Genomic DNA, 10,729 nt, shown 5'->3' on the forward strand with positions numbered 1-10,729 from the left:
AGTATCTGTTTGCCTGTTTCCGATATACGGTAAATCCTACATAGAGGTTGTTAAGAACTGAAGAAACTTCTTGGATGAGAAATGAAACTTCTTCAAGGAAAAACAAAGTCCAGCTGCCTTTTGAAAAAGCACCTATGGAATAACCATGACCTGGATGACTGAGAATCTCCAAAAACTTAGACACCTGACAGGGGAAAGCTGGTGAAACAAGGGCCAGGAGGTTAAGGGCAGGGGTGGGATTCTACAGGTTGGCACCTATTCGCTAGAACCGGTTGTTAACATTCTAAGCAGTTCAGAGAACCGGTTGTTAGAAGAAATTACTGGCCTAATCCTGTAAGGAAGGCAGGAAGGAAACATTCTGGTGTTGCTTACAGAAACAGCCTCTTTGTTAACCCTTATTACATTCTTGGCAGGACTAGACTTCCTGTCTCAGGAACTTCTCTGGAGTTTTCCCCCCCTCCTTTGCTGGTACTTTGCTTGTGTGGAGTGACCATTCAAAGTTACAATGGCACTGAAAAAAGTGACTTATGACCACTTTTCACACTTACGACTGTTGCAGCATCCCCACAGTCATGAAAGGCCAGGTGAGGAGATGCGTGCCTCGATGTGAGTGATATTGAGTTGGCCACACCCAGCCAGTCCCATGACCACCAAGCCATGCCCACCAACTAAGCCACGCCCACAGAACCGGTTGTTAAAAAATTTGAATCCCACCCCTGGTTAAGGCAGGTTTTCTAGAGCAGCACATGACTGTCTCTTCTAAGTACATATATTCATTGACTGGTATTTCCCAACTTTGTTAACTTCCAGATGTGCAAGCAGCAATTTAGGATTCTCAGCAATAGCAATAGCAATTGGGAAATTCTGGGAATGGAACGCCACACAACTTTAGATCAGAGTTAACATTCCCACCAGAGTTGTCTTGCATGTGTTCAGCAGAATTGTCTTCTCCTTTTCAGGGCCTCTTTCCATTTGAATCTACCGTCCCATCTAATATGATCTTTTGTCAAACTTTGAGATAAAGAGAATGCAATCTAACTTTAGCCAACAATCACACACACAGCTCAATAACAACAGGTTAAAATGGAGATTATATATTTTCTGGAAATGGGTAGAACAATATTTTGCTCAAAGATCCAACACAGACTAATGTAAATAATTTTAATACTGCAATCTAAACAATGCCTCAGGGCTCTGAGATTATGTTGAAATGGTAGCAGCAAAAGACAGCAGTAGTTTAATCAAGTGTCCGTGAGGCAGAAATTGGGGGATGTATTTCACGCAAAGTTGATTCAGCCTTCCATCCTTCCGAGGTAGGTAAAATGAGGATCCAGATTGTTGGGGGCAATAGGCTGGCTCTGTAAACCACTTAGAGAGGGCTGCAAAAAACCCTGTGAAGCGATATGTAAGTCTAAGTGCTACTGCTATTCAGGGTTTGGAAATTACACAGAAGCATTCTTCGTCTTTGGACTCCGTTCAAGGAACACGCAGATTCACAAAGCTCTGACACAGACCATAATAAAAGCATAGTGCTGGGAGATGTAAATTAGCTATTGAATACTGAAGCAAAGGTCTTTTGTATAAAGCAGGGGTGGGGAACGATGGTCCTTTTATGACTTGTGGACTTCAACACCCAGAATTCCCAAGCCAGTCCTCTAGGAGTTGAAGTCCACAAGTCATAAAAGGATCATCGATCCCCATCCCTGGTTTAAAGCATCTTGCCAAGAATACACACATATGAGCTTTTGGAATTCCAGTTTATCACTTAGCATGTTGCTGTGAGACTCAGATGGAACCATGGATCATGGAGATTAAGGCTTAGGTGGGAATTGGGACAACAGAAACAGTTTAGAACAGTGTTTCTCAAGGTTTTCTTCACCACGGTCCCCCTTTAAATACCTTTTATGGCTACAGACCATGGCCATGGACCACCAAGACTTAACTCAAGATTTAAATCATAACATTTCATCAAGTCTTCATGGAGCACAGGCTGAGAACCACTGCTTTGAAGAAAAAGAGTTGATTAGAGGAAGGAAAGTAACTTTGGAAAGGCAACCATATCTGAGTGTTTTCATTTTGGTTAGATATAATATACCCCCATGGACACTTTAGAAAGTTGATTCTTTCTAAAGTGTTGTTGTTTTGATCCCATCCATTTAGGGAAGTTAGTTCCATCATATCTTTCACCTTCCCTTTTTATTTATGGTGCAAAGACCTGGTCTTCTTTTTCTTGCCAATTTATCATTTGATTTTGACTGGGAGACGGCAACCCTGACATCTGCCTTTCAGCAGTTCACAACATATTCTAGAGACATCACAACCCTTTGTGTAATTACTCTTGCTGTTTGTGCAAGGATTGTGCAATCACCTCATAATACAGCTTGGTATATTTGAGATATTTCAGGCAGACTCTGTCTTAACTACTTTCATGTAGCACCTCACATTTTATTATACCTAGCCAGAATTATTTCTAAATTATTTTGGCATTTTAGTAAGCGTTAAATGGGTGCTTTAGTATCTCAGCAGCTTACCCTTCAGCCACATAGAACTGTATTCATGTAATGATTAAGCAATGTTGTTAGTTATTTGAACTGCCTTAGAACTTTTCCTATATTCTAGTAGTTTACCCTTAGAGTTATGGGGATATAGTATAGGGATTGTTTATCAGCTCAGAGACTCCTTGAGTGTACATGAGTATAACAAAGATGATATATATAGTTAGGCCCCCCAGGCCCACTGCAAGTGCAGCGTGGGCCAAATTTCGTGCCAGCTTTGAACTTCGTTGAGCAGATTCTGCATTTCCAGTGCGGTTGGCTTCTTGAGTCTGAGAGTAAAGAAAAAAAAAGGGATATATTAGTGAAGAAATACGTTAACAGCAGGAAAGAGCATCTCCAGCCTGTAAGTATGAATGGGTTAGGACAATGATGGCAAACCTTTTCGGGCACTGAGAGCCCAAATCGGAACACGTGTGCATGTGCACATGCCAGAGTGCTGGAAACCCAAAAACCAGTTGGGTGGTGCGGCGCATGCCTGTTTTTTGGCCATTTTTGGCTATTTGGGGGGCATTTTCAGGCTGGTTTGGGGCTATTTTTCAGACCAAAAATGCCCCCCCAAACTAGCCTGTTCTGGGGCCATTTGGGGGGCCATTTTCTGGTGCCCGCAAGTACCAGCTGGCATGTGCATGCTGGAAACCAGAAAAGCAGCTGGCAACGGCACGCATGCCCACAGAGAGGACTTTGTATGCCACCCCAGGGCTAGGGTGATAAAAGTCATAAATTTTGGGTGTGAGTTGCTTAACAACTGAAATTCTAGTCCTAATTGTGGTTGTAAATCAAGGTCTATTTTTATGAAGTAATAATCCCTTATCACTGCTTGTATACAAACATGCTGGAAGAACAAGCATTCCTTGGTTCCCAAAATAAAAATAAAGCACGCAAAGCTTTTTTTTCTCCTTGGCAGGACGTACCAAAATTGTGCAATATATTTGATTTCCCACAAATGAGACTGTTTGGCTCATTTGTCCTTCTAGTTCCAGTAAATGATGCCGTGGCAGCCGAATTAGGACAAAATAGTTGCAAAGTTCAACATTAGCATGTCCTTCCGGAGACAGAACGCTTGTTTTATGTTTTTCTGAAATAGATTAGCATAGAGGGTTTTCTCTGTGGAAATTTCTGAATAATTAACTCCCCGCACACCATCTTTCTCAGTCTGCATCTTCTCATAATACAAACATACCCCAGCATCTTCCCTTCGCTGTCATGCCCTTGTGATATTAGCTATTCCCCAACTCATGACTGAGACAGAGGTAGTTGGACTTTGTTTTCCCTTGAAGACATTTCATGCCTTCATGTCAAGTACATTCCAAGTTCTTCAGTCAGAACTGAAGAAGCTCCTTGGATGAGAAGTGAAATTTCTTTAAGGAAAAAACGAAGTCTGTTGGCCTTTTGAAAAAGCATCTTTGGGACAACCATGACCTGAGAATCAGTCACCCCGAATGACTGAGAATCTCCATAGATGACTGAGACAGACTTGAGTCATTTTTAAAAAGATTTTTTTATTTTTATAAATAACTCAAGGTGGTGAGCAGCTTCTTCTTCTTCTTCTTCTTCTTCTTCTTCTTCTTCTTCTTCTTCTTCTTCTTCTTCTTCTTCTTCTTCTTCTTCTTCTTCTTCTTCTTCTCCTTCTCCTCCTCCTCCTCCTCCTCCTCCTCCTCCTCCTCCTCTTTCCCACAAGTGCAGGATCTAATACTCCTTCCTCCTCCTATTTCCCCACGTCAACAGCAACCCTGCGAGGTGGATTGGGCTGAGAAAGTGTGACTGGCCCAAAGTCACCCAGCCAGCTTTTATGCCTACAATGGGACTAGAACTCACCATCTCCTGGTTTCTAGTCTTGTGCCTTAAACAGTAGACCAAGGGTCTTCAAACTTGGCAAGTTGAAGACTTGTGGACTTCAACTCCCATAATTCCTGAGCTAACATGACTGGAGGAGGAATTCTGGGAGTTCAAGTCCACAAGTCTTCAACTTGCCAAGTTTGAAGATCCCTGCACTTGACCAAACTGGCTCTCACTGCTAATTCTCATGTTAAAACAGTAATTTCTCCTTTATTCCAACATCTATCCAAGATCAGCCTGAACAAATGCAAATAGGGGATAGCCAACTTCATGCTGCCATAATTTTCTACTGATTCCAGGAAAGGTTGAGAACAATTAAACTCAGCAGTGGAGAAGAATTTGTAGTCAGGCACGTAGCTTTAATTTATGTTCTCCCAGTCTGTGTAATAGTGTTATTTCTTGATGGCCTTCTGTGGTCTTTGGAGTTCCCTTCCCTACATGTCACATCAATTCTTTATCTCTGTTTTTGCCTGGAGGGAGCGGAAATCCTTAATTAAATCCAGACATTTTAATCTCCACCATTCAGTGTAGCCACATCATTGTTCACAGTGTCGCCTTCCCAAAAAACCATTTTTACAGGTTTTCTTCCTGTTTTTGTATGAGTTATCAATTTCTTCTTTAACAACCACCCCCCCCCAAAAAAAAGAAAAAAGAAGAAAATATGGATGTCGGTCCCTGCGCATCCCTTCCTCCCTCACAAAATTCTAAATGAATTACAGTTTTGTTGGCTTGGAAAGTTTGAATTTGGCATCTTTCTATAGAACCAAATTTTAGTATCCAGCAAGACTTAGTGAATGTCTTTTCTTTTTGGCAGCATGTAGAAGATTGCAATTTGGAAAATAAGAGAAATAAATGTGCTGAGGTGCTTCATCCAATAGAGCAGTGTTTCTCAACCTGGGCAATATTAAATTGTATAAACTTCAACTCCCAGAATTCTAGGATTACTTGTATATGCATTATAAGTCTAAGACTACTTGTATATGTGTTGTAAATCTAGGACTACTTGTATATGTGTTGTAAATCTAGGACTACTTGTATATGTGTTGTAAATCTAGGACTACTTGTATATGCGTTGAAAGTCTAGGACTACTTGTATATATGTTGTAAGTCTAGGACTACTTGTATATACGTTGTAAGTCTAGGACTACTTGTATATGCGTTGTAAGTCTAGGACTACTTGTATATGCATTGTAACTCTAGGACTACTTGTATATGCGTTGTAAGTCTAGGACTACTTGTATATGCATTGTAAGTCCAGGACTACTTGTATATGCGTTGAAAGTCTAGGACTACTTGTATATGTGTTGTAAGTCTAGGATAACTTGTGTGTATACATATACATAACATGTAGTCCTCAAGTTACAACAGCTCATTTAGTGACCCTCCAAAGTTATAAGGGCACTGGAAAAAGTTACTTATGACCATTTTTCACACTTATGTCCATCGCAGCATTCCCAGGGTCACGTGATTTACATTTGAATGCTTGACAACTGACTCACATTTATGACGGTGGCGGTTTCCCAAGGTCACATGATCCCCTTTTGCAAACCTTCTCATGATCAAAATCAACGGGGGAAACCAGATTCCCTTTAACAACCGTGTTACTAATTGAACAACTGCAGTGATTCCATTAACAAATGTGAGCAGAAAAGTGTGTAAAATGGGGGCAAAACTCACTTAACACATTTCTCACTTAGCAACATGAATTTGGGGCTCAGTTGTGGTCATAGTTCGAAGGCTACCTGTTCATATGCATACATAGGCAGTCTGTTTTCCGTTACTCTGCAAAAGGAGTTGGTTGCGGTAAGAGAACACATACTGTTCCAAACATTTTGGAGTAGTGCCTACATACATATTTTTACAGTGAGCTGGTGGAAAAGGTGTTAAAGACAAGGTGCTTTTAAGTGAAGAACAAAGAACGGCGCTCTTCATTCACAATAATCACAAACATATTCATTGCACAGATTTGTAAGAGTTGAGCATATAAAGCTCTCCAGTTTGGAGCATCAGTCGTCTCTCATATTTAATATATCTGCAACTTCTACTTTCTTGGTTCACTTCATGAGAACACTGCCACATGGTTAAAACACGTGGTTAAACAAACAAACCAAGTAGTCCTTACCTTTATGTGAGTTGTGAACCCAAGCCCACCTCTCTTTATAATACCGTATGGCTGCCTCCCCTTCCTCTTATAACGCCCAGGGGTTCATGCTCACAGGCTTACCTGCACAGAATAAATCAGGGCAGCAATTCCCAGAGGTAAGCAACAGCAAAGCATGGTGAAGATGGAGTAGGCCATGTAATCAGGCTCCTTGGTGGGTTGGAGGCGTACGAAGTTCATGGTTTGCATTGGTCGAACAAGCAGGCCTGCGTTGTATCTTGGATCATAAGGTGGTTGATACTCGGGGGGCCCCAAGTAACCGTGGCCAGAATGTCCCGGTTGGTTTTCTATATAGGGGGGAGGATTCTGGGCTTCAGGTACATCAACTTCCATCTTCTTGTATTGGGGTTTGCTCATTTTGTCCTTCTGTTCTTCTCTGACTGCCCTTCTTCAAATACAGCACAGCCTTATTTCTGTGCTTGGTCACAATCTTTATGAATAATTTTGCTGCGTCGTCGGATTCGCTGGATGGCTCCCGTTGGCCGAATCTGCAAGCCTTCCTGATCCTTCGTTCTTCTCTCTCAGTGATATGCAGCCCAGCTTTTTTTATCTTTTTCTATCAGTAGGCTGTTATCTTCGCCTGCTTTAAGGAGGTCTCTGTGATTACCATTTTTTTTTTTGACGCACTGCAGTTTGGCAGTCCAGCCGGGACTAAGGAAAAAAGTGGGCTGCTACGAGAAGTTAGTCAATGAATAACTGCAGAAGGACAATATCTGCCTGGTTGGGAAAATGCAGCAAGGGTGTTATTTGGCTGTTTCTAAACACCTGAAAAATAAGAGGAGGATTCTTCTAGTCCTATCCCAGGCATGAAGCCAGCTAGATGACTTTAAGCCAGTCTCCCTCTCTCCCCCCTCCCCCTCAGCCTAGGGAGAAGAAAATTGCAAACCATTTCCGAAGAGGCCGCCAAAAAAAATCTGCAGGAATGTGTTTAGGTTGTTGCCAGGAATCAGGATAAAATGGCACAGCTTTCCCATTTTTATAAAGCCATGTACTCCCAGACTGTTTCTGCAAAAGAGTCAATAGTGTATAAGTGGGATTAGGACTTCAAAGACCCACATTCAAGTTTCTTCTCAGCTATGGAAACTTACTGGATGACTTTGGGCCAGTCTCTCTCTCTCTCTCTCTCTCTCCCTCCCCCTCTCCCTTTCTCTCTCCTCTCTCTCCCTCTCCTCCTCCCCCTCCCTTTCTCTCTTCTCTCTCTCCCCCAGGGGTGGGATTCTACCAGTTTGCACCTATTCACTAGAACCTGTTGTTAACATTCTAAGCAGTTTGGAGAACTGGTTGTTAGAAGAAATTACTGGCCTAATCCTGTAAGGAAGGCAGGAAGGAAACATTCTGGTGTTGCTTACAGAAACTGCCTCTCCGTTAACCCTTATTACATTCTTGGCAGGACTAGACTTCCTGTCTCTGGAACGTCTCTGGAGGTTTTTCCCCCCTCCTTTTCTGGCATTTTGCTTGTGTGGAGTGACTATTCAAAGTTACAATGGCACTGAAAAAAATGACTTATGACCATTTTTCACACTTACGACTGTTGCAGCATCCCCACAGTCATGAGAGGCCAGGTGAGGAGATACGTGCCTCGATGTGAGTGATATGCGTGCAGTTCAAATATCACCAGGGTCAAGGTTGATTCAGCCTTCCATCCTTCCGAGGTGGGTAAAATGAGGACTCAAAATTGTTAGGGGCATTAGGCTGACTCTGTAAACCACTTAGAGAGGGCTGTAAAGCACTGTAAAGCAGTATATAAGTCAAAGTGCTATTGCTGTTGCTATCTAGCCAGCAATTTGTCAGGAACATTTGTCGGGAACAAGCGTAGAATCTGTGGAGCCTCATGTGCACTTATTTATTTATTTTATTTTATTTATTTATTTATTTTTGTCAATTGCTTACAAGATAATAGGTGTAAGTAAAAACATAGTTATTAATACATGGATACATATAAGAAAAAAATTAAAAAATAAAAGAAACAATAGGACAGGGATGGTAGGCACGTTGGTGCGCTTATGCACGCCCCCTACAGACCTCTTAGGAAAGGGGTGAGGTCAATAGTAGAAAGCCTAAGGTTAAAGTTTTTGGGGTTTGGGGAAGAAACCACAAAGTCAGGTAGAGTATTCCAGACATTGACCACTCTGTGGGTCGTATTTCCTGCAATCAAGTTTGGTGCGATTAGCCTTGAGTTTTTATCTATTGTGTGCTCTTGTGTTGTTATGGTTGAAGCTGAAGTATTTATTGACTGGTAGGACATTGCAAGGTATGATTTTATATGCAATGTATGATTTTATATACTATACTTAGATTGGACCAAAGGCGGTGTAGTTCTAGGTTTTCTCAGTCTAGAATTTCGAGTCTGGTGGCATAAGGTATTCTACATTGAGTAGAGGAGTGGAGAACTCTTCTTGTGAAATATTTCTGGACTTTCTTAACTGTGTTAATATCAGATACATAATGTGGGTTCCAGACTGATGAGTTGTATTCGAGTATTGGTCTAGCAAATGTTTTGTATGCTCTAGTTAGTAGTGTAATATTGCCAGAGAAAAAGCTATGTAAGATTAGATTAACAACTCTTAATGCCTTTTTGGCTATGTAGTTACAAGCACTTAGAAGATTACTGTGTCTTGTGGGGCTTGGCTGGTTTGCTTGCTTCACTGAAATCCTTGCCCTGGTTACTGTTTGGCTAACCTGGCTTACTGGACTACTTGCAGCCAGAGGCCGCTTGAAGGTGTGTGGGAGAGCTTTGCTCCAGGACTTGTTGTAAACGTGGGGTCGTTTGGGGGCCAAAGTTGGAGCAATAAAGGGGAGTTAGGCCTGTTCTCTGGCTGTGTGCTTTCACGCCACGCCCCAGGTCATCACAGTTTTCTGGAGGGTTCTCATCGGTTGCTTTTAATTAGAAAATTCTGGAATAAACAGCCCGCTAGAAAAAAGCAAGGATTCCTAACTTGATTATGGCTGTAATAAAATTTTATGTTTTCCTTCAAATTCAATTGTGAAAGCGTGACACAAGGTTTGTACTGGCTGCCCGGCTGCACCCATCTGGCATTGCTCTAATGTGCTTCTGGTGCTCAATATTTATGTTGTAAACGTTCTGCAAGGTTTGTTTTGCTATGATTACATTAGATCAGATACTTTATGCTTTGTGAAGTTGCACATTTCCCCTCCTTTCTCATACAGATGTCTACATTCTTTATGGTTTGTGGGGATTGCAGTCTTTGGGTTTATATTTCTGGGTATTGGATCTCATTAGCTACAACCAGGACAGAAAACAGACTACCAAGGTATAAATCTCATTTTGAACTCAGTTTATTATTAAGGAAAAAAAAAAGATGAGGGTCACAATTCTAATGAGTAGTTTAGCTTTCAAACGTAAACACTATATACAGGCAATTCAAAGCTATTAGCATTTTGCCTGTGAGAGAGTTGAGGGCTGTTTGGAAACTGAAACAGTATTTTCTGTGTGAGCAACAAGCAGACAGCAAGGAGCCTGGGCGTGGCTTAGCTCAACTGTTCTGTACTAAAGTTGGCTGCTGCTGTGAAACTAAAACTGGAACTGGAACTCCTCTTCTCTGCTTGTGTTTTGCATTTGGAAAAGATTTATTTCAGGTGGGGAGGGCGAGTAGAACTCCTTAACATCAGAGCATGTTAATAATAATAATATACAAAATATTAATACCTCTGATGGTCATTTCAAAAAATCCTTTTTAGTTGTTCGGGTTTTCTCCCGCGTAAGATTCGAAGTATCTAGGCAACGTTTCGATGAAGTCTCATTCATCATCTTCAGGCTTCTGTCTCCGGCTCTGTGCTTCTCAGAGTAATGTGAGATTGCAGCTGTTTCCTCCTTTTAACTGCCAGTGGGGGTGGGACTTGATTGGGTGGGGGCTTGGCTGTGTTCTGATTGGGTGGGGGTGTGTTCTCATTGGTAGGGGGTTTGGCTGTGTTCTGATTGGTTGGGGGGTTAGCCGTGTTCTGATTGGTTGGAGGCGTGTTCTGTTCAGGTGGGGGCTTGGTTGTGCTCAGGTTAGTCTTAGTTGCTGGGGGATTTGAGCTGGTGAGTTGTGATCTTGCTGTTTGGCTTCGAGTTCGTGGTCCTTCTGCATCTTCATAGTGGGTGTCGGTTTGCTTCATGTATGGCTCGGAGGGGTTTGAAGTGGGTAGTGATGCAGCTGCCGTGCAGCTTCTGGTC

General features: G+C 42.0%; 1 protein-coding gene and 1 long non-coding RNA gene across 3 annotated transcripts in view; one reads left to right on the forward strand and one right to left on the reverse strand.

Annotated features, from left to right (window-relative positions):
- The window catches only part of LOC148124932 (uncharacterized), a 35,205-nt gene that overhangs the window by 21,705 nt on the left and 2,771 nt on the right, over window positions 1-10,729 (forward strand). The window contains exon 1 of one of the 2 annotated variants that reach the window (XR_015744838.1): window positions 8,087-8,204. The exons of the other annotated variant lie outside the window; for it this stretch is intronic. This is a non-coding gene — a long non-coding RNA (uncharacterized LOC148124932). Of the gene's footprint in view, window positions 1-8,086; window positions 8,205-10,729 lie in introns of those variants that run through there. 2 annotated transcript variants of the gene reach the window in all.
- LOC148124934 (uncharacterized) lies at window positions 1,079-7,073 on the reverse strand. The gene is made up of 2 exons (XM_087939988.1): window positions 6,616-7,073; window positions 1,079-2,824 (listed from the first exon to the last, which is right to left on the reverse strand). Exons 1-2 carry the CDS (start codon window positions 6,907-6,909, stop codon window positions 2,636-2,638), a joined length of 483 nt encoding a protein of 160 aa, XP_087796114.1. The 5' UTR covers window positions 6,910-7,073; the 3' UTR covers window positions 1,079-2,635.

The sequence above is a fragment of the Pseudonaja textilis genome, chromosome 10 (genome assembly GCF_049901715.1).
Source record: "Pseudonaja textilis isolate UNSWEBS1 chromosome 10, rPseTex1.2, whole genome shotgun sequence".
Taxonomy (NCBI): Eukaryota; Metazoa; Chordata; class Lepidosauria; order Squamata; family Elapidae; genus Pseudonaja; species Pseudonaja textilis.